The sequence below is a fragment of the Dermacentor silvarum genome, chromosome 6 (assembly GCF_013339745.2).
Source record: "Dermacentor silvarum isolate Dsil-2018 chromosome 6, BIME_Dsil_1.4, whole genome shotgun sequence".
In the NCBI taxonomy this organism is placed as follows: domain Eukaryota; kingdom Metazoa; phylum Arthropoda; class Arachnida; order Ixodida; family Ixodidae; genus Dermacentor; species Dermacentor silvarum.
The window spans coordinates 99395556-99423013 of record NC_051159.1 but is presented as its reverse complement, the minus strand read 5'-3'; the positions used below and the strand labels follow the sequence as shown (position 1 = coordinate 99423013).

The 27458-nt window shown below is 43.3% G+C and overlaps 2 protein-coding genes across 2 annotated transcripts; one reads left to right on the top strand and one right to left on the bottom strand.

The window, feature by feature from the left end:
* Positions 1-85: 85 nt before the first annotated feature.
* Positions 86-14405, bottom strand: LOC119455768 (solute carrier family 35 member B1). Its single transcript, XM_037717226.2, has 8 exons — positions 14049-14405; positions 13617-13714; positions 12921-13051; positions 11053-11247; positions 7520-7646; positions 5253-5359; positions 3542-3695; positions 86-334 (listed from the first exon to the last, which is right to left on the bottom strand). The coding sequence occupies exons 1-8, from the start codon at positions 14255-14257 to the stop codon at positions 285-287; spliced, it is 1071 nt and encodes a 356-aa protein (XP_037573154.1). The 5' UTR covers positions 14258-14405; the 3' UTR covers positions 86-284.
* Positions 14406-14941: 536 nt separating this feature from the next.
* Positions 14942-27458, top strand: LOC119455769 (sarcoplasmic calcium-binding proteins I, III, and IV). The gene is made up of 7 exons (XM_037717229.2): positions 14942-15065; positions 20760-20856; positions 22330-22382; positions 24025-24138; positions 24706-24838; positions 26495-26592; positions 27228-27458. Exons 2-7 carry the CDS (start codon positions 20808-20810, stop codon positions 27396-27398), a joined length of 618 nt encoding a protein of 205 aa, XP_037573157.1. The 5' UTR covers positions 14942-15065; positions 20760-20807; the 3' UTR covers positions 27399-27458.

The following is a 27458-nucleotide window of genomic DNA, read 5'->3' as shown; positions in this document are numbered from 1 at the left end:
GCTAACCCACAATATTAATTTGTTCCAATGAACTTAACATTTTAAGTGGTGTAATAACCCTCCTGCTGGGCTTAAAAAACAAAGGTTAAGGTTGTTTAGTAGTTTATTTAAAGACCATAAATAATACACCGTGCTGTGAAAATGTAAAACTGTTTTCCACAGAAAGTGTTTCCCCCGATTAAATATGTGTGTGCTCTTATTTACAAACATTCAATTCCAATGAGATGGTTATGACCTTGGTGTTCACTTGATGAGCATCTCCAATGGTGACCTTTTTGTAACATTTACTTCTTTGCTTTACTAGTCTTGCTGAAGTAGACATCGGCCATCAGCCCTGAAAAAGATAATGCAGACTCTCTTCAGAAAAGATGCGAAAGTCATTCGGAGCTTTATAACACCCAGAATTTCAATGACTGCAGGAAACTACACAAAGTCTTCAGCAAGCATTCCTTGAGCTCAAATATCAGTTTTATGTAGTATGTTGTGAATATGGGATAGGTAATATGCTGTTCAATTTTATTTCGGCCATCACACTAAACTGTGCCAAATAATTGTGTTGACTGCAAACTCCAACTCGCATGAGGTATGAATAGCATTAACATCTCACAACCGAAATTGAAGTGTTTGCCAGTGTTTCAAGAATGCAGGAGTCAGCCACCAAAAAAAAGAAGACAATGTGGAAAGTGCACTATCTGTAACCTAATTAGCAGCTTGTAAAAGTGTTGATAACGCACAGGTGACACAATTTGGTTACATCAGTGGATGTGGGCCTGCCAGTTTCTCCAATGGAAAATCCTTGTGTATAACTTTGCTTTGCAAACAACAGCTGGTGAAATACTGATATGTCGCCATCAGACAGATTAGTATTTTAAGTGTTCTATCCTCAAGCAGCAACTCAAGATTGCTATGCAGCTAAGAGACGTTCAAAAAATGGCTTGGAAGTGCGCATGGGCATTCACATTTTGCAGGAATGAACTCACTTACAGTCCTTCATCCCTAATGCCATGTCATTCTGTCAGTCAGTAATTACATAGCATAAAACAATAATCATGCCACCTCTATTACGTATGCTGAGCAAATGGAAGCTTGCCATCAACATCCTCACGAGTGTGAGCAGTGGTTAGTCAACCTCTCCAGGGCATTATTTTTTCTGAAATAAAGCTGTACAATAATGGCCAACTTTTTCACTTCATATGCTTGAATAACTTGGTTATAACTGGGAATAGTGTGGAAAATCTAATTCAAAAAGGAAGGACGATAGAATGTCTACCACTGTCACGAAAGAGAAAGAAAACACTGTCTGACATCTTCTGGCTGCAAGAAACTTTTTGGAAAGTTGCGAAATACCCGTGATGAGGTGGGCTCGTCGAAAGCCAAAAAGCGGAGATTGCTTGTGACCAGCTGAGGTCATTAAGGTCCCTTAAGGGGCCTTGAAACACTTTTTTGAACATAGTAAGAAAATGTTGCCGATCTGTAGACTAGCCTCCTGTGAACATGTGAGCCAAATATTATTGCACCACATGCAGCAGGGAAATTACAACCTTGTGCCATTAAAACAGCCAAAAATTGCTAGCTCTCCCCTTCACAATGTCGTCAGTGGCTACATCCCAAGCAGCCCCAACAGGCAGCATTAGCAGATTTCGTGGTCACGAGAACATTGTCAGTAATACTATCAGTGCTAATGTTGAGTTAATTAAATGATATATACACGTCTGCGATCTAAAAAAGACCAAAAGGTATTTCATTTTTGCATTTCCGGTCTGCACACGACAGTTGTGTGTAGCTGCGTCTGCTCCGCATGGCCTCCGAGATGGCATCAGCGTGCTGCATACACTGCAGCCAGCACAGTGTGCTGCGACAAGCCCTGTGGCTGGTGAGAGGCTCTGAAAACCGTGTGCTCTGTTTGATCTCTGTGGGTGACCTCTTCAGATATATTCATTAACAACCATACTGGTGTGAAATATGGCCACAGATTATTTGAAGACCATTTTGGTGCCATCGATGTGAAGAAAGAAAACAAAAAAATGCCTAACTTCTCAGCGGGGCCTTGCCCCTTGCCATCCTCTGTGTAGCTTCCAGCGTGCTAGTGGAGCCGAAAGGAGAGAGAAAGTGACCCATCGGTGCGAAAGCCGCCTCTAACTCTGCTTATACTTGAAGGATTCTAAAATTGTTTGCAGAAAGAGATTTGCGAGGCAATGTCTTTTAATATTTCAGGCAATTCTATTATTAGTTATGAAAGTGTTTCAGGGCCCCGTTAAGAGGTTAACTGCCTAAGGGTGCAAACCCACCATGGTCAATAAATTAAATGGGAATTGATTGTCCTAGAATATATGCTAATTCCATGCATTTAGAAAACCGAATGGCGCAAAAAGAATGGTCACTGAATGCTTCTCTCAATGTGCATTGTCAACTAGAGGGACTGCGTTGTACATTATGAGCTCAGTGAAACATGGGATCCTACCGAGAGAACTAGCGCAGGTGTTGCTGTGCACGACAATGCTTCATGGACCAAGCTGACCACGTCGATCAGAAATTAAACCTGTGCCTGCAGCATCGTCAAAATGCTTCGTAGGATGATCCGATAAAAGTGTCAAAGTTGCATTTTCTTTCATTTCCACATGCATGATACTAACGTGCTTTTTATTGTAAATTTTTAATTTGAATCTTGCTAAATCACTGCCAGCACTGACCAAAGCCAAAGTGCTGCTCATCTACATGTTCTAGCTACAAACTCATAAATACCCAAGAAAATGGAAGGGAATGGGCTGCGCCATATACAAAGTGAGCACAGCACATGTCAAATGGGAGTTGTGGTCTTATTTAAAGCAACTCTAAAGAGAAAATTAATTTCTTCTGTATCCATAAGGTGCCCCTCTACATTACAAAAAACACCACTCTTATTGCGAGAACACACTTGGTAAGCTAGAAAAGACGCAATAACAAAAGACCGGTGGCGATGCCACCTTGAAATTAACGCAGCTTCCCACTGTGACCTCACAGATTTTGACGGCGTCTGCTGGAGCCTAGTCAATATTTTACTGGTAAAATGGACTACATTGTGTTCTAAAGAAGCCAAAGACTGAATATGGCAAGTTTCGGGAATTTTTGCGGAGCCAACGCTGCTCAAATATGGCAAAATACTTTGAAATCCTTGACATCGCACTGATGTGCGGTGTTGGGCTAATGGCGCGAAATTCAAAAAGCAAGACCTTGTCCTTCATTTGATCTTGTAATAATTATTGCCAAATTAACGACAACAGAGTTTTCAGACTACTTTATCTGTCTAAAATCATTAATTGTTTCGCCTTTAGTGTCCCTGTAATAACTTCACTGTAGCACAGGTTACCACAAACAAACAGCAGGAAGAACAAACAATTGCTTGCTTAGAGCATGGAGTGATAATAAAACGTCCGCATTGTAAATTCACATGAACAAAAAATGACAGTGGTACAAGAAGACAAGCACATATGTTTTGCTTCAAAATGTAAAGCCTAAGTGACATGCTTGAATTTGGCAATTAATTAGCCTACTCAATACGTACCTGAAAAAACCAGCACCACACCGATCCATTGCCGTGTACCAAGAGGATTGTTAAATATTATCACAGACCCAAGAACTGTAAAGAACTTTCTCGTCGTCGTCACAACTGAGCATGGCAGTGGCCCAAATTCACTCACTGTTCGGAAGATCAGTGTCTGAAAGTAAGAACATATCATTTTGGTTAGCGTGGCAATACTACTGGAACAGCTAATTCTTTAGCCTTTCAGCAAACGTTTTGGTACTCTCAGATAGCAAAATCAAGATGAAAAACTATAACGATGCCGAGCATAACTTTTTAATTACATGACATCATATTTTCGTTAATGCAGGCCTCCGTGGTATTTGCCATTTAGTAAATTATCTCTTCAAGACAAACGGTAAGACTGTCCTGCCATGACGTGAAATTACGGATAGACAAATCAGTCACTTGATATTTTTTTTAAAGCAGTAGGAGGACCAGCTTACGTTCGTGTCATAAGTAATTCCCGACAGTTAATTTTCTGTGTACCGCATTTTGCGGTCTATAAGTCGCACCTTTGTATAAGATGCACCCCCCTCAAAACCGCAGTTTTTCCGATAAAAATGTATATAAGTCGTACCGGTGTATAAGACGCACCTGTTCGTTCGGTAAGCGATTAGAAAAATTTACAGTGACGTTTCACTCGTGAATGCGGGTCACGCACAAGCGTATGGGTGCCATATATTTCCTATATAATTGCGATAGCAATGATACGGACACTCCAGGTGCATTTCTGCCGTCGTGGTTGCCGCGATGTTCCATATAAAGTCCAAGGGCGATAACATCGTCCCCGCGCACCGTATGCTGTATGTGCGAGTGAAAGCGTGCGATGGTGAGCCGCATCGTGCACAAGGGAGGAAAGCGGGAAGACAGCGCAGGAGTGAGGGGGGGGGCGGCTTGTACTCTGGTAGCAACTGCGTAGTTTGCGATGCGCCGCGCGCCGTATCTTGACAGCGATCTGCAGATGCGACGACTTCGAGGTCGGTCGGCTCACGGTTGGCCTGCCGCCGCTTGTGTTGCTGCTCCGTCCTTCTCGCACAGCGCTCGGGAACTCGATCACGAGAAGAACCCGGTACCTCGATAAACCCGTAGCAATTAAGTCAACCAGTGCGTTTTGTATGGCCATAACATCAAATCCGATTTTGACGGCAGTTTTTCCGGAAAAAAAAAACATACATAAGTCACACCTTTATAAGACACACCGGCGAAAAATTCAGAAAAATAATGTGTCTTATACACCGGAAATATGGTATGTGTGGCTTGCTAGTAATGTAGAATGTTTGCTTATATAAAAAAACTGTGTACAATTTAAAATTAAATGAAACATCCTCGCTGCATGAAACGTGGAGATAAAAAATGATTAGACAAATCTTGACAATGTGTGATGTCAACGTGCTTAGCAAATTGCAGTAAGGTATAAAGATGGGCGATTTGGAAAGGAAGCATGCTTATTGATCAACGCAGAAACAACTGAAGAAGGACAGAGGACAAGCGCTGAACTGTGTCCTTCTACCCGTCTTCAGTTGTTCTCGCGCTGATCAATAAGTATGCTTAGCAAAAAGTCACGAATGCCCATATTTATTTTTTTCCATATAAACATAGTTGTTCATTCGGGGGTCTACTACTACACATGCATAACAATAGCCTTTATGCAAATTATATTTTCTGTGACGTGACCTCAAACAGCACTCACCTGTCCTAGCGCTCCTGTGATGGCAAAGAGCAGTATGTTTGGAAGAAGTGCTGGGTACCTTTGAATAAAGTGTACAAAGTCCAAGATCTCCCATGTGAATAATTGAGCTGAAATTAGAGAGAGTGTGGAAACTTAACACAACGAACCTCTTCTATCACAAACAGCAAAACCGTGACATTAAAGCACCATATGAACCAACCTAGTCAACTTTCTTGTTGCTTTCACTTGTAGCAGCCATATTATTAGAATGGGTAATTTAATTAATTAAATTTGAGGATTTACATGCCACAACACGATATGATTATGAGGCACACTGTAGTGGAGGGCTTCAGATTAATTTTGCCCACTTGGTGTTCTTTAACGTGTACCCAGTGCATGGTACACGGGAGTGTTTACATTCCGCCCCTAGGAATGCAGCTACTGCGGCCAGGATCGAACCCACGACCTTCAGCTCAGCAGTGCAACACCACAGCTACTGGGCGAGAGAGATGAACACCCAAAACGGCCTTTTCATGTCCACTGTTCATGACTACAGCATGAACATTTTCCTTTACACCCCCCCCCCCCCCTTGAGTTTTGAATTCACCTCCTCTTTGTTTTAAAACTAGATCCTTAAATCTTATTCGAATGCTGTGACTGGAGCTGCACACACCGAATTCAATTTTAAGTGAACGTGTTCGGATCCCTTAACTCACCAGGTGCTTGACAAAAGATTTTTTAGTTGTTTAAATATTTTTAGAAACTCGGCACAGTAATCGCAATATGTTTATCTGTCTAAAAAAAGAAGACGGCGGACTTCAGCAATTCCTTGGATTCTGAATTCATTTACTTAGACAGCAGCACTCTCCCACAGTGAAGACCGCCAACTTGTTTTTGCGTGCTTGCTTGCTTGTACCTCAAATGTTAGCACTCACTTACTGCAAGGAAATGACCAAGACACAAGCGGATATAGAGTGGCTGGCTGGCAGAAATAAAAAAAAATGTGTTGTCTAATAATATAAAGTTTAATTTGACAGCCATCACTCGACTTTCTCTTGTCAGCATACAAGCCAAAATCATGCTGCCATTACAAAGCATAAGTGAAAAAAAGTCATGTAATAATTTAGTTTATATGAAAGCAATCACACGACTTTCTCTTATCGCGTGCAATGCCACCGCAAGCTTCTTATCAGTCCAAGAGAAAGCAATTTGCAATTACTGCAACGTCCATGCAGCTACGCAACCAATTTGGTGGAACCCAATTGTAAACTGTCTAACAAGGGCAACACCGGACAAAGCAACCGAAATCGTGATGTGGTTCGGTGAAAACTGCAAAAACTTAACCCTGCGACACAGTGCCAAACAGTGATGATCATCTTGCCATATGTCTGCCATTGCAAATTCACAGCAGTGGCTTATGCATTTTAATGGCAGTAGCATTGTGGACAAATAATTACAAAGTAGAACACCTTTTGCAAGTACTAGTAGTCGAAGGGCACGATCTCACACCACTACTTAGCCAGTCCCAAAAGATCGTATGGGCAATACAGTCGGCACGCAAGCCAAAATCAAGCTGCCATTTTACATACTGGCAAAAGCAAAAATGACAGAAAGTCTTATAAGTTAACCCTAACTTGTCTGCGATCCAATTGTCTATGATTAAATACACTGGTGCATTACGCTCCTCCGTGAGAAATTTCTATCCACAAACTTCCTTGCAGAGCACAGCGTTCAGCTTTGCAATGATACTATATAGGTGGTACGACAATGACAGGCTGTATTCTGGTTTACTCATGTCCGCAAATATCACTTACAGCAAAGTTTATTGGCTTTGTTGATGGACATTTCTACCAGCAGGCAAAATCCCTGCCACTTCAATGAGGCATTGTGCCAGAAACCACAACTTGCAGAAGTTAAAAGTACCCTAAAAAGTAATCAACCAAGGATACAGCCCCTGCCCAGGGAATGTTGCACACTTTCTTCATAAACATGCAATTTCACTAACCTAGCACAATATGTTGCGCAACAAGATTTACACCCAGTAAAAAATGATTTCAACACAAGTGAAAACTAGTATGCCGTTTTGCACATAAAATTTATGTTGAAAATTCGTTATTCCCATGCTTATTGCCTCACAAAATTTCAAGAGTGCATATTGTACTACAAGCTTTATATCAAACAGCCTGCGATGTATATACCATACTGATACCCCTAGTAAGAAAAGTAAGGGTATGCAAGTTGTACTATTCGATCATGTTCGCAAGTAAGAAAAGAGCTGCTAGACTTACCTATGGTGAGATAAACAACTGACCACAAGTTGGTCATGACCATCATGTGACCTGACTTTGTCTGGTGCTCTGACTTCATACGTTCTTGCACTGCTCCTGTCAAGCCATCTAATGCCAGTGAAACAAGCTGAAAGTAGAAAAAAAAAAATTGGTTGTGTGGCTCCAGGAAAACCAGTTGTGCAAGGTGCATTATCACATTTCTAACATAAGTGCCTACCAAATATATTCATAGATACATAGTGATGTTAGTGACCTCAATATGTGTAGAACATCCTAGAATTCACAGTAATTGAAAAGCCAATATTGCACAAAAAGCACCGATCAGAAGAGCTAAATCAGTTTGTACTCTGCCTTTACACAAGTAACAGTTGTTCACATAAGTTTGCAGGTGTCGCACACTTTTCCCGAGGCCATTTTTTAATTTGAACTTCAGTAAGCAGCATGACATGTGACAGATGATGAAATAAGCGGCAGCATAAAAAAAAACCTTCACTTCCAATCATCACATCCAATGGCCATTTCCTCGACAGAATAATTTCCTGCAATGCTTTCAATTTCACTTGACATAAAATTCAGCACAATGCCTTACTGTACCAACAAGAATCAATAGAAGCTGTGGCATTTCTACTGCTTCTACCAACAATGCATTCAACCAGCAGAGGACATGAAAATCATGCCAACTGAAATTGTGCCCAGCACAACTTGTTCCACGATGTTCGGTGCCACCAGCTCGACCAATCAATACCCACACTGAGAGCCATATTCCAAAAAGTAATCAGCAACCTGGGTACTGAGGAGCCCCAGCAATCTTTTTAGAAATGTACATTGCTGCTTAATGCAACTTTTTGTTGTATGTGCACACACAATACTCGTAAAAGATAGGAATGTAGCAAGGCCAAGCCTAATAACACCGCTCACTGTAAAGACTGTTTCACATGCAGCAAATGCCGCAAAAAATTTTTGTTGCTGCGCACGTCGCTGAGTGAATTTCACTGCCAGCTTTCACATGCGTCAACGATGGCACGATTTCCATGAGAGCGACGCCCATGGTTGACCCAAGCTCTGTTGTTACAACAAAACAACACGGCAACCGGTGATACGTTCGAATGTTGTTACCTATTTAAAAATAGAATAAGTAGTATGCATTGTGGCCGTTAATAGCATTCTACATTTATGATTGTTTAATGCTCAACTGTGGAGGCACAACACGTAAAATGGATTTCGGCAGAAAAGCCCAATTTCGACGGTGCTTCCTGTGGGCCCCCCAAGATCGAGCCAATCGCTATATGTTTTCATGTCAGATGTGACTTCATTATAATGAGGTTCTACTATTTATGTACTAATGTATTCATAACCTTGCCCCGCAAATCTTTGCCAGCACCTCTCAGAGACCTAGTGACGAATGTGGAACACTCATACAACTGCAAGTGTCACATAGCATGTGATCTTAGAAGCAGGCAACTTGCTAAAAAACCCTCACATACCCTCACATCTTGGTATTAAGGCCGCCAGAGTCAAGTCATACGGTGCTTACTAAAATTGAGTCCCTCAGTTCTCATTATTCTTCTTGCTCAATGCATATACAAAAATGCCAATGGAATTTTTTATTGGTCCAATACAGCAGTCATATAAGTTCTATAGGTAACTTACTGCAATTATATGGGCTTTATTTGGATTCTATTGTACCAATAGGGTCCAATAAGTGGTATCTATTAGTTGCCTTAGGACCAATAGAGCTTGCATTGGTACCAACAGGAAACAACAATTTGCCGCTTATAAGACCAATAGAATTGTATGGCCACCAATAGGGTCCAGTAGGTGGCAGCTATTTGTCATTTATATAACCAATAGGTTTATATTAGCAGTATTAGGCTCTAATAATTGCCAGCTGTAGGCTACCGATAGCACCAATAGGTCTGTATTGGGACCAATAGGCTCGTACTGGTATGAATTGAGTCCAATGAGCGGTACTAATTAGTTGCCTATTTATTTCTCATTGGACCGATAGGGACCTATAGAATAAGAATGATGGAGCTATACAATGTACCTTTCTCAAAAAAACTTCATTGCGCCACTTGGAAAAGCATACAATAGAGCAGTAGTGGTTACGGAATTCGCTCGCTGAGAATTTAACAATTTCATATACGATTGACTTGATTCAAGGGTGTAGTCACCTCCATGGATTTCCAATAACACGATTCTGCTACACTAAATAACCCTATTTGGTGCACGAGTGCGACAGGGCGCACGAAGCCACAGAACACCTGCTGGTGGTGGCAGTAGCGCACCCAGGATCTCTGCCAGGGGGGGGTTGACAGTTTGCCAATACCATCTAAAGAGCGCTAATTTCACTTTCTTCGGGGGAAATTGTCAAAAAATGCGCTTTTTGCGAGTGTGCAGACGATTGCGCGTCTTACATCTTAATTGCAGTACTGAAATGCGTAAGGAAAGAAAAGGGGTTAAACAAAAGAGGGGGTTAAGTCGGCCTCAGGGGGGGGTTACAACCCCCGAATCACCCCCCGTCGGTGCGCCACTGGGTGGTGGTCGCTTCGGCTCCTTAGTCTTCGGCGCCTTAGTCATTGCCTAGGACTAATGAGTGCAATGATGTTTGCCACAAAAGCACAAATTGCATGCACGATTGACCATTAGTTCCGCCCTGGACTCGCTCACTGCCTCATCTATCACTACGAAAGTTTGCCTGAAGTATCGATATGTAGATGCTGTAATAGACAATACGTGGTGTGACGATATAGACCATGCGCCCTGACAGAGCAGCGATACCTCCAAGTGTGGTACTGATAGTTTCTGTGGTTCAAAGCATCTGTGTGCTTTTTATTTATTTATTGCTGTCTCTGTGGACACATCCAAAGCTGTTTCAAGCCTGCAACAAAAGTTATTATAATTTAGCTCTCTCGCAGGCGGGCATGATTCTGAACTTGGCGTCATCTTTATGCTTGCCTATGTGATTCTTCTGTGACTATTGTACCGCATATATAAGGTAAGTGCCATCCCACAGAATGTGAATAAAGTACTGCAAGCTTTACCGCGGTGTACATGTTCCTATCACGCTAGCATCCGTGGTGTGCAGTCGCCTTACAACGCAGCTATTGGTCCATTGAACCAATACGCCTATAAGACAAATAAGTCGATTGAAGCAAAGCACCTATAGGACTAACAGGCCAATTGAACCTCATCGACCATAACGCAAACACTAGGAGTACCCCTATAGGACCGGTTCACCTATGGGACAAATACACCTATAGCATCAATGTTTGTAGCGGGCGTTGATAATCTGATAGGCAATAATCTGATAGGCTATTGGCTTTTCTATCGGACCTTTTTGCTAAGGATATTATACAATGGGCACATATTGCTCTATCTGGACTCATCAGCTAGCCATAAAAGAGTGAAGCATTTTCAATACTAAAAATGTCATCATAGCTAGGAAGCAGCCACTTGAAAGCCACCGCATTAAGTGACACCAAGTGCAACAGCTCATCACCACAAGGTCAATGAGGCTTCACACTACGCACCAACAGCAGCTCTCCCTTTCCCATAATGCCTTGGGAGGATGTCATGGCTGAGGCCTTGCCATCCTTGTAGATGAACAGTGCCACTCCCAACACTACCACCAAGATGGAGAGGTACTTGGACAGGGCGTACCGTTTGCCCCCAACTAGCACACCCAGAACCATCACCGGGATGGGTTTGCAAGACTTGCCGACCACCTGGAAAAAGCAAACCACCATGATTGACTATTACTAAAGAAAGAAGAAATGTGGCAGTACCTGCGGTACACGTATTTATGGGATACAGGAGAAATAAATCTGCTCTTACATCAAAAAGCAGTTATATAAAGCAGTTATTTTTTACAAAGGCTGATGCTTTGAAGATTTAAAAAAAAGATAATCCTCTAAAGAAAGGGATCACCATCTGAAGTCTGCTGCTTTGCCAAAGTCACTTCCTGCGATTGGTGGACCCTGGATTCCATTACTTCTTCTTTAGTCAGAGACATTACACTATCGATTTCAACCGAACGTAGCATTCACGAACAGTCATCTGCATCGCATAGGGAGTACCACTGATCCTTACTGTGATAACTGGGGCACTTTAGACTAAGACATGGGAACACATACGATTTGAATGCCTTATGTACCGCGACGAGATATTTTGACTTGAGCACCCAAATGAACATGATTTGTCATGCTCCACTTAAGTTACATGGCATCTTAGGTCCTATGCCCTGCCCTTCAAAACAGAGGTAGGCCTTGCATTCACGGTTCTAATACATCTCAGAAATCAGAAATTGGCCTTCTCAAGAAGCTTCAACCAAGGTTTACTTCATGATACAAAAAGGCCTGAAACTTTCGACATCTTCCCACCTGTAAATATCGTTATCAGGTTCACTTGCACATTTTAATTTGAATTTTTTTTTTTTGCCCTTTTTAACACCCTACTCTAGAATCCTTTAATCCCCTTCCTATGCAGAGTAGCATGTCAGCGGTCATATGCACACTGGCAAAAATCTCTGCATTACCTCATCACTGAAAACACATTCTGAAATTGAGGCTCCTCAGATGCATGCATGCAACTTCCATGAATATAGCAGCATAGTACACGACTGTTTTCGTGTCGCATCCTTGCCCATCTGCATTCATTAGCTACTGCAGCTCGCTGAGCACCCATTTGTAAATGCACAAATGAAGAGGTGAAACAAGAGATCTTTTTTTAGATATTGTAGATTAACATTGATGCTAACAATGCTCATAAAAGAGCTATGTATATATATGCAGTGAAAATAATTAAACTACAGTAAAGTATTTAGAAAACGCACCAGGAGGCTCTGGTAAGTCATTTCACTGTGTACCACGGAACACTCGCTGCGACAGGCTAAAATAATTTAGATTTGTGCAATGTCTGACATAACTGACACGTTTGCAACACAAGCTGACCTTTAGTGAATCAGGGCTGGAATAATGTAATGATTTTATTCCAATTTCCTTTCACTTTTCTTACTTGATTTTCTTGCTTGGATCTTAGTGATCCAAGCAGCACTTCACTCAAGCTATCACTCGTATCAGCCTGTTGTGAAAGGGTGATGACGAAGGAATTAACACATCAGAGCAATAGAAAATATTACATTATACTGGCCCAGGTCTCAATACATTACAAAACCGAGAGAGATCATACTTAAAATTTTTTAGAGCTTTACAAAGCTAGGTCATATTTGCAGTCACATTGCAGTGGTTTCACAAGGAATGTGATCAAAGCAGCACACCCCTTCCAAGTACCTTACTTGTTTATAAGTACTATAGACTATAAGTAAGCACAAAAGTCTGCGGTGAGGGAACCATGGTTTCACAAAGCATAATTAACACCAAGCCTCAATTCAGCACTTTACCTGTGTGGTATAGTTCACAAACTGCAAGCAGATTGTGCTAGCAAGCATGGCACCTAGGTAAGTGAAAGATGATATCACATAGTAGGATCTCCTAGTTGTATCGACTCCTTGCTTAAGGAAAGTGGATAACACTGGAACAGAAAACAAAAATGCATTTGTTCAAGCTAATGCAGGTAGCTGCAACAGATAAAATAATAAACAAGTAGCAACTCATATATATTTACTTCTAACTCATTATGCAGACAAACGTACATGATCGAACTGCAAGTATATAGATAAAAGAAGAAGAACCAAAAATATTGGTGTGTCAGAACAAAATTTAACTCCTATATGCAATTTCAGAATTATGTCAACATGTTACATATTTGTAACCTGTCATATCAGTATTACCTATTCCCTGTTTAAAGTGTGTTTCAATTATATGTTCAAGGCCTTTTGATCCTTTAGATCTTCAGCATGATAACACAGCAAGGGGTCGGAAACAATTAGTACGCTGCAATAAAACATCCGCGGCAATATATGGCCACTGAATATGCAATATATTTAGTCAGGATTGCATGCATGCACATGCTCTTCAAGTTGTCCCGCTGCGTTAACTGCCAGCATCATTGCCTTTTATATACCGCATAAATTCATGCGCATGTGACAAGCTAACATCTGACAAACGCAAGATGAACAAAGCACAGGATGACTTACTCAGTTTTGCAAAGAGGACATTCATGATGCACGAAAACAAAAGTAGCGACTGTGCATGAACAAACATTTCTTTCTTGGGCCCATACTTGGTCCTGGTTCTACGAGAGAGCAAGAAGAATACAAGCACAGAGCTTGGGGTCAACCACGCGTAGTACGAATTACGAGGGCAACGGCTGCGATGCGCGATGCAAACGTGACTGTCAAAGTTCCTGGTTTAACACGCTCACATCTCACGAGTGAACATCAACGAGAGCGCAAAGAAAAGGTGCAGGTAGCGTTAGCTAGCACATCACAACAGCGAAAGCAATGACACGCACGAACAAGCATTACAGGCAGCTGTGACATATGCCGGCGTTGAATGGTGCATGGCCATCTCGAAGAATTGAAACGACACGTGCATTAAGGATGGTAGCAGTGTAGATCGAGACTCACATTTCTTCGTGTAACACTCCGTAGTAGAAGTATGTCAAGAAAATGCCTCCAGCATAGAAGAAAAGCTTGACGGGGTTTCCCATGGGTTGTGACAGCGATGCGCCTGATGCGCTTCTGAAAAAGATGTTCGATTTCGTCTGCTCGCGCACAACCGTCACTGCTACGTTGGCGGTACTTTCAACTCCGATCGCGCTAGAAGGCACGCTCATGAAAGAGTTAGCTACCAGGGCGCCACTACCAAAGAACGGGGAAATTCAAAAGTAAAAATCTAGCTACACACGTTGAGATCAACAGGCGATCGTCGCATTGCCCCTATGCGTTCCACGACCACTGCTAGCGAACGGAAACGCCGTTCGCTGACGGCGTCCGTCGGTGGCGCCTTTGAAGTTCACGGCGTCCACTACGTGCGCTTGCGCGATTCGTCGGCGCAATGTGTAGAAACAGAATCTCGAATAAATCGTTCGTCAGCCGCGTGCAAATAATTTTGCGGGACGTGCTGGTGCCTTAAAATTGATTGGGCAGTCGCACTACACTGCAAAGGACGACTTGAACGCGGAAAAATATGCGCCGCGTACAGGACTTAAAAATGGTGGCGCGCGATTTGAATGACCTCGTAGTACATGCAACTACTCTACAACTTCGCATCAGTCATGGATGAAATGCACTCCTTCGATACCTTAAAACGCGTGCGCTCCAAGGTCAAGAGTCGGTGTTTGTACTGCAGTAAGTTGTGTCCAACCGAGCAAGAAGCACAAGCAGCCACCACTGGTTACTGTGTTGCCGTTCGGCACTTGCTACCGCATGACGAAGGTGTTGCACACCCTCGCAACCTTCGGAGAAAAAGCCAAAAGCTGAGAACACGGGCGGAGAATGTTCGGGGAGGGGTCCGGAACCAAAATAAACTCCCCGAAATAAGTGCGCGGCCTATCCGCCGCTACGGGGCAGAGCAGAGCGCGGTGGGTGCGCATTCGAAGCACAGCCAAAGCGCCGTGCTAATCCAGCTACGGAAGACTTGCGGTAAGTCGACCACTTCATGAATATTTTCTATCCAAGCAGAATATGTTTTTGGTCACGGATGCATTTATCAGTCGGGTATAGTACGTACGTGTGCCACATATTGAACAGTTCATTTTTGTTTTAGTAGTTCTCGAAACGCTGAAAGGGAATAAGTGGGTTCTGGAATCGCTTTCAAACAGATCGTTTTGCACTTTATGCTGTTACCTGAGTGCAACTATATCTAAGCGGAAACGTTTACCTAAAATGGGTTCAATATTAACGTTTCCTTCAGAATCAGATTATCCGGGCGCTCACTCTAGAGACACGTGCCTAGCTTTCACAACAATATTTTCTGAATGGCCAGTCAATCGACCTAGTGCATGTGTGTTCAACTCCAAAAGCATCCGTATCTGAAGGCGCCTAATTGAAGGCTCCGGATTGATCGTCTGAGTAAACTGTGTCATATGTAAAAACGTGCGCCAAGATTTCAATACCAATTTAGTACGTTCCATAGTTGTTCCCATTGAAATGCATATATAATCTAGCAGGCAGCATTAGATATTCAAAGTGTCACAACACCAACGTATTCACGTATATGCGGGCGACGGCGAAACTGCTGCTCCTGTTTTATCTGCACAAAGTCTTACTTAAATTTAGCACTTGCACAGTTAACTTTAGAGTTCTGCACGCACGCACGTTACCCATAGAATCTGCTTAACATATCAGGCACGTTTTAACTATCCGGAGTGCATTATATAAAAATCATCACATTTAAAATTTCACCAATCCCTCACTTTATTATATTATGTAATTTATTATCGTAAAGCTGAACGACCATGAGAATTGTGATTCGGGAGAACGCCTCGATCCCTGCAGTTTCTTGCTGTATCGTCCATCCATTATGGCAGCCATGCAGCATCGGAGACCGAAAAAAAAGAAAGAAAGAAAGAAAGAAAAAAAGAAAGAAAGAAAGAAAGAAAGAAAGAAAGAAAGAAAGAAAGAAAGAAAGAAAGAAAGAAAGAAAGAAAGAAAGAAAGAAAGGCCATGCAGCATCGGAGACCGAAAAAAAAGAAAGAAAGAAAGAAAGAAAGAAAGAAAAAAGGAAATGAGCGATTCCGGAGTGGCTGTATGACTGATTGCTCACGGGTATGCGAGCAAATTCTCATGATTCATCCTTCCTCTTCAGTTCGCTTATTCCAATCTCTAATAAATCTTCGTCGAGATGCAACATGAGCAACCACAGACGTGGTTGACTATCTCAAGGAGTTAAATGATACCGCGTTCTCTGCTCTTTCCCAGTTGCTAGCGCTGAGCCTGTCACTTTATGTACGCACCGAAGCGTAACAGAAAGCAAGGCGGAGGGTTTGTGCGTGTCTATGTCATGATTCACCTCACTAAATAGTTCCGCGCAGTGCAAGCAGGGATCACACCGAGCGCACTTTTACTTCTACGAGCCACAACATAACAATATATATACAAATATATATATAGAACTTAATTGTAGGCTTTGACCTAGTGAAAGTGCGGATCACTAAGGCTGAAGTTGCTCTTAGCAGGGAAGTTACTCAAAAAAAAAAAATGGGGGGGGGGGGGGGGGGGGGTAATAGAGCGGCGCTCTCTGTCCCTCATCATTCGTGATATTGCGCCAGCCGCGACTGCAATGTTCACGCCAATGAAAGGAAACTAAGTCACGTTTGGAGGGCTAATTCGTGTTGAAAGAACAAAAGGAGTGTCAAGAGCCACAGGGATGGCATTCAGAACGACAGGAAGAGCGCTCGCTCACAAAAGTGAGTGCACGGAAACACGGAGCGTGTAAGTGGAAGCTTGCCAAGCGCCACGTCAAGCCTGGTGTGACTGCGAGGCGCGGCTGGTTGAACTTTCCGTGTCGACGAGGCGCCGAAATATAAACGACACCGAGATCACCGCCCGCGCCGGCGAGATTATTCCTGGATCGCACTGCCGATGCGCGCAACGCGATAAGCATTCCGGTCTTCTTCTCTCCGTGGTTCCGCTATCATTTTTTTTTTTTTACTTCAGCCCAAGTTTGTTTGCCCTGCGCGAATACTATAAGCTTACCCGTGGCACCCTATTGAAAAAAAAAACAAAAAAAAACACGTATGTCCCATAAATTCCATGTTGATATATACGGGGTTCCCGCATTAGAACGCGTATACATTCAACCAGACACATTTTTGGTTGACAACCCAAACTTCTCCCTTTCTTTCCTCCTCCACCCATATATCGTATGGGATTATTGGATAAGGTAGTTATGGGGCATAAGAGATTCTTTTTTTTTTCTTTAAATAGTGAAGGGCTGGATAAAATGAGAGAGATAAGGGAAAGGCGCGGAGTTTAACCAGAACGGGAAATCCGGTTTGCCACCCTACACATGAGTACGCTGGATGAAGGACAATGGCGCGTGACGGTACATAAGAGGGTCGCAAAGATGAAAATGTCAGCGTGAGACCTGACGTAGGTAAAGCATGTAGGTTAATTCGGGCGAATAGTGATTTTGGAAACCGCGAATCGAATAGGAGCCGAATGATCAGATAATTTAGCATAGTTTCCGATTAGGATTCAACCCTTCAAATAATTTTATAACTGCGCATGCTGACTGACTTTATAACTCTAGTGTAGTAGTTCGCGATTAGGCTGCGGTATGACGGCTGTATTACCTTCGAATAAGCTTTGTTTTTTTTTTCTTTCTTTCTTTCTATTTTTCTTTTTTTTTCAATCATCTTCACCTCAGCGTGAACTATAGGAGAACTTTCGGATAAAATATTCGAAATTGCTAACCGCATGTACTCGCAGGATATTGGATCCACTATTAGAAATGCTCGAATATCTGCACTCCCATAAACGGAAGAAAAAGTAGGGGACCAGCGTTGGTGGAGCCTGCTTCGACCCAGCTTTTGAACGAGCACCCAATGCGCAGGGGCTACCTACATTTTAGGAGTCAGTGGTTTAGGAGTCACGGGCAGTTACGACGCTGTCCATGGATGCGTGCGTAGCTCGTTATAATGTCGGTAAAGCTGGCTTCTCCACAATAACACTTTGTCTGGGGAGAAGCGCGCTTTCGTGACTCCCTCCGTTTGAAATGACACTAAAGGAAAATATAAAGTCAAGGTAAATCGATGGATTATTCGTCTATAAGGCTATAACCGTTTTCCGTGTGCCAATAAATATTTTTGTTGCGTCGAAACTTGCCGCTGAAGGTTCCGCTGCTGCTCCTCAATTTGGACCGCCCTTGCCAAAACAGACGAGTTGACGTAACTTCACGTGACCCTCCCTTTATGCCGCTCCGTGTGAATCAGCCAAGCTGACGTCACATGAGAGGTACCATATCCACAACAGACTGGCGCCACTACGATTTTCTATTTTCTTCATTTTCTAGCGTAGAAAATATATGTTCTCGCTAACGAATGACGGACTCGTTATTACAGAAGCCTAATCTCTCGATCTAGATTGACTTAATATTTGCTTAACGTGCCCCCGTAAGAACGACTGCCTGAACGTTGTAAATACTAAGTGTAGGCGTGTGTGTTTAAAACGATAACATTATCATGGCAACGGCAAGCGTCGTCATACAGTCGAACCCGGATATATCGAAGCCACATATAACGATTTATTGTGTATAACGAACATCAGTAAAATCCCCTTTCAAATTTTTGTATAGAAGTATTATTGTATAATATTTATGGCGCTGAGCCGTGCTCCCTCAAAGGCTGCAGAAGATAGCGCCAACCTTTCCCTTTCCCTCAAGAACCACTTATCATCATCATATATCGAATTACCTATATATCGAACTTTTTTGCGATTCCCTTCAGATTCGATATATCCGGGTTCGACTGTAAAACAAATAAGAAATAAAGGATCGCAAAATGGTATTGAAACTCGACCTTCTCCTCCATTTTGAGACCGGAAGCTTTATACGACATACTATATTGGATGTCTGCGCTGTCCGCTATAAGATCAATAGCCAACGAAGCCGGCCAAGTAAAGCTTTAAAAAGTCGAACCAGTCTTTATTGTAAGTGCAGATGAGTCTTCTACGTTTATGTTCGCGCAAGAGGAACATATTTTAGGGATCGAAAGAACATGTAACAGGCAACCGACAATGATTCGAACCTCCAACCTCAGTATGTAAGGCGATCTCCCCCTCAATCTTCTCGTCAGTATTTATGTGCATCACATATGTGCAGCACAGAACTGGATGCTCCGTCTCATTTGCTGTCCAGTGAGATTTATAACGTCAAATAAGCTCTCGCGAACTGACCTCTACTAAACGCAAGTTTTGAAGTCACGCGACATGCCTTAATTTAATCAGCGGGAACGCGTCGAGTTTTCTAGTGCATGTGAAATTTGAATCCATACCCATCGTATATTTTATGCTCATCAGAGTGTGCACTATAAAAGTGCATCGATGAAAACAACGCACCTAACGGAATCTGCAGTCTTTTTTTTTTTTTTTGTAAGACAAGGTGTGGATATTATCATTATTATTATCGTTCGTGTTTTATTTTTTTATTTTTTCCAAAACACGCGCAACTCTTTTTACAAAGCTTCTGACAGCGTGCTGGCATTGTTCCCTCCTCTGCTAGCAAACACGTCCTTCGTCAACACTAATGACAAAGCAGCTACGAAGCTGGCAGTTTACACATGGGTGTTGAGAACTCGAAACGGAGCACTGCGGTCCCATGCGGAGCACTGCCGTACGTGAGAACAGTGTACGTACAAGCAGTGGCGTAAATTTCAGGTCTGGCTGCCGGCCACAGTATATTGTTGTTCTTCTGGCCCGGCTGCTATATATATATATGCACGCACGCACACACACTCACACACACTCACACTCACTCACACACACAAGCGCGCATATCTTATTTATTCAATCTTCTATCACACACAAGCGCGCATATCTTATTTATTCAATCTTCTATAGGCGTATAGACTGATAGTTCAAGCAGAGTTTCGCGTATGGTGAAATGAACATTCAGCTTGCTCGCGTGCCCGTCTAATTTTGAACGCCACAGTCAGCCGGCAAGACGAGCGCAAGCTCGATAATAAATTTGGTCCGTCTGGTGTTTCAGCCCAGCTGACTGCGGCATAAATACAAACTAGACTGGCGCCTATCCAACCGGGCTTTGTGTGCCGCAGTTGCTACGGGCGCTTGAGAGGCACGCGTTTAGCGATGCAGCTCATATCCTTGTTTGGCCTTGGAGCAAAGCGCGCACACGCTGCGCCGAGCCGTGGGCGCACGGTGGTTACCATGGCAACGAAGCGCTTCCTCTCGACTGCGTGAGCATAGACACCAACGGAACTGTCTTTTACGTATAACATGTCTCGATTGTGCGCATAGGTGCGGATATATACAAACGCAGTTTGTGCTGCTATTTCGGTCGCGTAGCTGATTCGCTTTGCTTTGCCAGGTGAAGTCAAACGCAAGCGACAATGCGCTTTTTTATGTTTGCTAATTGCTCTTACTTTACACTCGACTCATCTTGAGAATCGAGACGTACTGGAGTATCAATTCTGAGCTAAACTCAGCTCTTCGTGCCGTTTCTGTGCGTTTACTTCCAATTCTTGTGATTACTGAAACAAAGTTAAACATCTTTTTCTGCACTGCTGTGGCGCAAATTAGGCCACACCATATAGCACAAGCAGAACTAAATTAAACATAGTGAGTCATGTTTTGTTTTGTTGTGTCTTACTCTTTCAGGTGCCGCTGCCCGACAAAAATCGTTTTGCGTGATTCACGTGCTCGACCATGTCTGCTTTCAGGCACCGGCACCTGTACACGTTTCACAATTTCTGGGGTAAGTAGTGCCATTCCGATAAGCGAAAGTACGTGCGCACCCACATGCGCGGAATGTTCCATCTATATCTGCAGCCGTGTTCAAATGCCAGCGGAGCTCAGCGGAGTGCCTGGGTATGTACTTGGTTGCACAAAAAGTACGCATTCTGCTGAGCTACGCTGCTCGTATTTGAACGACTGCAAATACCTTCACCTATAAGCAAAAAAACACGGACGGACGGACGGACGGACGGACCGACCGACCGACCGACCGACCGACCGACCGACCGTTACAAGAATTAAATCAGCCAACTGTGACTGTCAGAATCAAAGTGAAATGTTTCCATTATTTTATTTGCGTAGCTTTTCTCGACTTTTAAACCAGCAACCAACCAAACTCGATAATTCGGGCCGCGCGGCCTATGCGGTGCATTCTGCGCTGTGGTGAAGCTTCGGCCGCAGATCGTGCCGCGAACGCCACGCAATCGGTTTGTCCACAACATTTCGAAAATTCCTTGCCCACTATATACGTACACTGGCTTACATTAATTTGTCACTGTTTTGTTGCTATCTGCTGTTATCATCAACGCCCTAGGCAGATTATGTCTGCTGCAGGAAAAAAATTACCACCATCAAAGATGTCTAATTATACCTCTGTCCTGTGCCTCCCACCCCAGTCTTAGTCTACTGCCCGGGAATCCGATTTCATCACCCAAGCTAGGATGGCTAGAATTGGGTAGGGTGGCTAGTCGCCCTACCCGAGCTAATCCTCTGTCGCTGCGGGCTGCGTTTTCCTTCCCTTGTCCATGTCGTTACTATATAGCAGAAACCCGTTCATGTATTCTGAACACTATACTATCTTGCTGAAATTCACTTCCTCCTTGCATTTTGAGCTATAGAAAGTCATAAAATCGTCTTTACTTCCGCCGTCCTCGTTCTCTGATGGCTTACAGTGACGTCATCATGGCCAACAGCGCAACAACCAATAGCACGACGGAAAGCTGCTCGTTAATCCGATCCGCATATCCCCAGACTATCTCCAACAACGCAAGGGAGGCTGTAATTAAATGGCGCACATGTATGACTTCTGTGACGCCACATGCAAGCCCATCAATTATCAAACAAATAATGTATTTCTATTATTCGACCTCGTAATTGTCATCTGTAAAGTCTTGTAAAACGTTCTGTTTTAGCAAAAATTAACTTACTCGATACATTTGTACGAAAATAATTAACCTGACACCTTAGTTCTACTGGCACGTGCTTTCGTTTTTCATTGGCAGGTGGCGACCCTGACAGTTTATTTAAGGACGTCTTCCTGTAAATATTACATTATGTATACACGTGTATTTACAGTGTGATAGAAACGTGTCTAGGTGTCAAAATTACAACCTCTACTTGATCTTTCGTGCTTTTGTCCGAGAAGAACGCGGACAAAGAAGAACATAAAACGAGGATGCCGGTCTTCGTTGTACTTAAGCAATTTCCATTTCAGATTATAACAAGGACGGAATACTGACATGGGACGACTTCAACATTATAGCGGAGGTAAAGTATTCTATGCAGTGTACTTCATGCAGTTAGCGATATAGAAACAAAGCTTTTGATCCTGAAGGCTTCTCTTTATTCAAGCCACTAGCAGCGCCAGCCTAAAAGCGATGGTTATTTTACCACTGTAGAACCCTAGAGACAAACATGAGAAAGTTATGAGCATAAGCGATTCATCATTCACTTGTTCTGTGCCGCAGACGTGGATGAACAGCTTGCATAAGGAAAGGTACCGCGTTCAGATATCACTGTGTTAAGGCAAAAAAAAAAAAGTATCGCGCAGTCAAGCTGACGAAAACCGCGTGATATTTGTTATTTTATTTAGTCATAGTGTTAACCCTCTGTTGAGGGTCATTACAGGGAAGGTGCAGTTAATGGAATCCACATAAATACACATACACTGCACGACGGTCAACTAACAAGCGAAATCACATTTCTAAAATAAATATGTAGGCAGAGTTTAAAATCACATACTTCGTTTTTTTTTTTTTTCTGCACAACATCCCCCGGTAAACTACATATGTTTAAAGGGGCCCTGAACCACTTTTTATCGAAGTGGAGAAAGACATTTGAGGTGAAAATAGGCTATTTCAGAAATATTTTGCCTCAAGAAGTACTTCAATGCGTTCAGCAGAATCGGAGTTATTGACAATCAAACACAGCCTTAGCTGTGCTCCCCTTTCCTTCTTCGATGCCTTGCACTGCGAAGGCTACGGCGGAGTGGGGCGGGGTCACAACGCTCGGCCTTCAGAACGCCACCGTGGCGCGCAGTTCAAATTTTCGATTTTGGTGCCTACGCCGCGCTAAACGTAAGCCAAACGCGGTTCTCCAGTGGACTCGTGGCGGCACCCCGCGGTGTAACCGACCGCAGCGACGAACAGCAGCCGCGTATTGGAATGTGCTTTATTGCGCATTAAAGCACACAGAAGAGAGTGAGGATCATGGCTCTGTTGAAACGAGGGCGTTTGAGAGAAAGGTTACTACGCGTGCGAGCTCCACGCACTGCGTACGACAGCAAAACTTGGCTGAGATGTTCACAGCAGCGTATGCTACCCGCGGACTATGTTATTTCACAAAGCCAGAGGGGTGGTTCAGGTCCCCTTTAATGATACTTCAACCATGTTTAGCAAATTCTTGCTTTTTTGCACGTTGTTTCTATAAAATTGTGTTAGAAGCAACTTGCGTTAATTTTACTTTATACGTTCAGTACACCACCTTCGCCTTAACTCTCGTAACCAACCTGCCGCGCATCTATTCCTTCTGCAGGCCTTCGGGGAGCCCTAGTTAGCCTATGCCATTGCTTGGGCATCGTCATGCATTTTCTTCAAAGCTGCTGCCGGCCAATCGCAGCGCGTTTCAAGTCGGAGGTGCTGCCTCACGGCACCTCCTGTGACGTCACAGGCGGAGGCGCAAGGGCAAGCGCGGTCTTTCACTTGACATTGTCCGCTTCCGTAACCGTATACTGCATTGTCGAAACAATCGCGACCACGTGCTTTACAACATGCGCTTAAGTGCGAAAACATAAGCTGTTGTGACGTTTTAGAGCAGGTAAAAACAAAATCGCGTGGCCAACCTTCGATCCCATTTCTATTTTTCTTTCTTTTGCCGCAATAAGAAAACACTTTTTTTTTTTCCCTTTCAGAACTACACCAAGTTGCAACGCCGCGGAAAGCTCGAGAAGGAAGTCTTCGAAAGGTGGAAGTCGATTCTTGAGCGATGGTGGAACGAACTCACGGAGCACGCAGATTTTAACAAGGTAAATCGCATCGTATGTCACTTTGTCGCACATACAAGGCTGAGTGTTCTTTATTAAAGAGGAAAGGTCATGTATGGCTCGTAGAAATTTACCGTTACTTTACGCTGGAAAGAGAGAGAGAGAGAGAGAACATTTATGAGTGTCGCTTTCCCTCAATACGCGCAACGTTGCAGGAAAGAACGCTTGCGGATAATCGCTGAATGAGGTTCAAGGTGCAAAACAATTTCGGAAGGAACACGGACAAAGAAACACACAAAACGAGGATGCCAGCCTTCGTTGTACGTGCCGTTTTTTTTTTTCTCCGTGCCTTTTACGCGCAGTCCTGTTTATAGTTTCGGAATGAGCCAACCCGCCCAAATTTATTTTATCGTAGGCACTTACACGCAGCAGTAGTTTTACGCAGTTTATGCGTTCGCTGTCAACGCTGCGCGCGCTCTCTAAAGAACTTAGTTACGCCTAAAACTGTATGTCCAGCCTTGTACACATGGCTTGTTTGCTCGTTTGAAATCGCCAGGTCATTTTTGTGGCAAACTTAGTGTGTCTCGTGCGATGCTTCCACGCATGCAGGACCGCATTGTGGAGTTCGACGAGTGGCTCAAGTTTTTCAACAATCTTGGAAAGAGCACGAAGAGCGTCAAGGACCTGCCAGACTTCCTGCAGAAGTACCTGCACCTGTTCTTCCTCATCATGGATTCGAACAGTAAGGGCGCTGCAGACGTGCCTCCTATGTTTTGGCTACCTCTATGGTGCATGACAGTAGCGCGCGCTATCGGTGTAATTTTGTTACAAACTGTTCACTATATTCCAAGGTGTAATAAATAATGCGACGAATAACTCTGAGGCAGCAACTCAACATCTCACACGAGATGGTATCAAAAAGTTTTGAGGCTGGTTCTGTTTTGAAGAAAGTAATTTATTTATGTGCATTCAAACAGTGTCACCTTTGAAATAGTTCCAATTACACTGCTATACAGCGCTCCCAGCGTTTCTGACAATTTGCGAATATATCCTGGAATTAAGTCTCTATTCCGGAGAGAGTCGAATACGTATCCTTCTGAGATTCGAGCTTGATTTACGCAATCGTGTCGATACATGGGGCTAGCTTTGAATTTTTTTTAATTTTGGGGAGAGCGAAATAAGCCGAAGCGAATCCTCACAAATGACCTATCTTTCACGTCGAGGGTCATCACTGTAGGGACAAAAAAACTTGGTTGTACGGGTACGACCCTGAGACGAAGCAACAGTCGTTGCACTGGAAAAGCCGACTGTCCCACGACCAAAAAAATCAAGCCTAGGCGCGTCCAGCTCGACGATTAGGGCGTGCTCATCGTGTTTTTCGGCATTCACGGCATTTTGCATCGGAAATGCATTCCGAATGGCCAGACTATCAACAGCGAGCTTTACTGCCAAGTTTTAGGGCGTCTGAGGGAGGCCTGTGCAGAGAAAAGTGCCCGATGTGGGACGCACACAATGAGTTGTATGCAGCACGACGACAATGCACGCTTGTCACTGGATTACTCCGCGCACGCAAGTATCTCGCTGGAAATATCACCATGATTTTCTGCCCTACTCATCAAATTTGGCTCCCGCTTATTTCGCTCTCTTCTCAAAATTAAAACCCAGCTCAAAAAGCCACCATTTTGGCACGATTGACCTAATCAAGCTCGGATCGCAGAAGGCTTCTCGACTGCTTCCGGAAAGACGACGTCCAGGGACATATTTTCAGAATGGCAGGAACGCTGGGAGCGCTGCATGTACGGCAAGGGGACTCTTTCAAAGTTGACAGTGTTCGCATGCACATAAATGAAATACTTTCTTCAAAACAAAGCCAGTCTCGAAACTTTTTGGCGCCATGTATTTGACAGACGCTTAGTCGAGTTGTGTCGTTGAAGCCAAAATTAATGCCCTCACACGTTTTTCCTCAATGCCCCTTAAAAAGTAACCATTCATGCACTATAAGACAGCGTGTTGGAACCTGTACCCGCTGCTAAGAATGCCAAGAGTGTTTGAATCAGACTAACTTTTGAGACATGTCGAACCAGTTGTCCACATATGTGAGGGCAAGTCCCAGATTTCTGAATTCCCAATTTTTGGTGAGCGTTTCTATTTTATTTCTTTGTAAAATATACTCAAAATTCATAATCCAGCCCCGGAATCTATCTTAAACTGCATTTGTATTGCATGCATTCACTAGTAGACCTGTCTCAAAAACGCGCTCCGTCAGGCAGAACGATAATCTAGACATGACCCACTAGTAAAGCCTGCATTTGAGCTTAGCAATCTGTGCTCTGATAAAAGCCCCGAGGTATCATCTCTTTAAATTAATAAGCATACATACTCAATGCTGCACTTCCAGAGGACGGCTTGATATGTGCCAAAGACTACAAGAAGTACCTGAAAACTCACAATCTCGACATAAGCAGAGCAGATGAGTGCTTCAAGGAAATGCTCAATGTAAGTGGCTTTTATCTGCTACATAAGTCTATACTATGCTTCCATTTAGACATCACTGATGGATTTGCCATTAATTAGTACTAGTGTAACAGCAATTCGACCGAGTACCGGCGCGCGCACGGGAAGTGGGGTACCTCTAAATTATTGCTCTAATAAATGAATACATCAATGAAGCCAGCGTGTTAGCTAGAGTACACTGTTAACTGCCACCATAGTCCCTCAATACTATTAAGGGACTATGCTGCAACGTAAGCTGTATAATCATGGTAGTTAGAAACGCAATATAAAACCTCAGCTCTAATTTAATTTTGCAATACTCCCCGCTGAATAAGCTTCGTATGCAATCTTTTAATTACGTTTTTTTTTTTTTTTCCGTACTACACACACGAAATGATGCGGCTCCGCATCCATTCCAAACACACCCTTTAACAAGCAATACAAAATAACATATCGAAAAGTAAGAAAAGGTATAGGGAAGTCAAACAGACGAGTGCCCGGTTTGCTACCCTATCATTGTGGGTAAGGGAAAGGGGGAATAGCGCAGCTAGAAAGCTGTAAAAGGTATGAGCTCAAGCTCAGATTTTTCGTTGGCGTTCAATGCACTTATTAACTTGCCTTTGCCTTGTTCGGAACAGGAGGAAGACGCTGCGAACGGCGACGCCATGACATCAGATCGTTTTACGGCTACAGTCTACGAATGCTGGGTATCACAAGACAATAACTGCAAGGGAAAATATATATGTGGACCGTACGATACAACTTCCATGGAAGAGCTCGAAAAGAAGAACAAGAAGCGGCCAGTCTGAATACTGCCACGCTGCACTTTTTTTTTTCCCCTTTGCTTTTGTACAAACTTTGCCTTACTA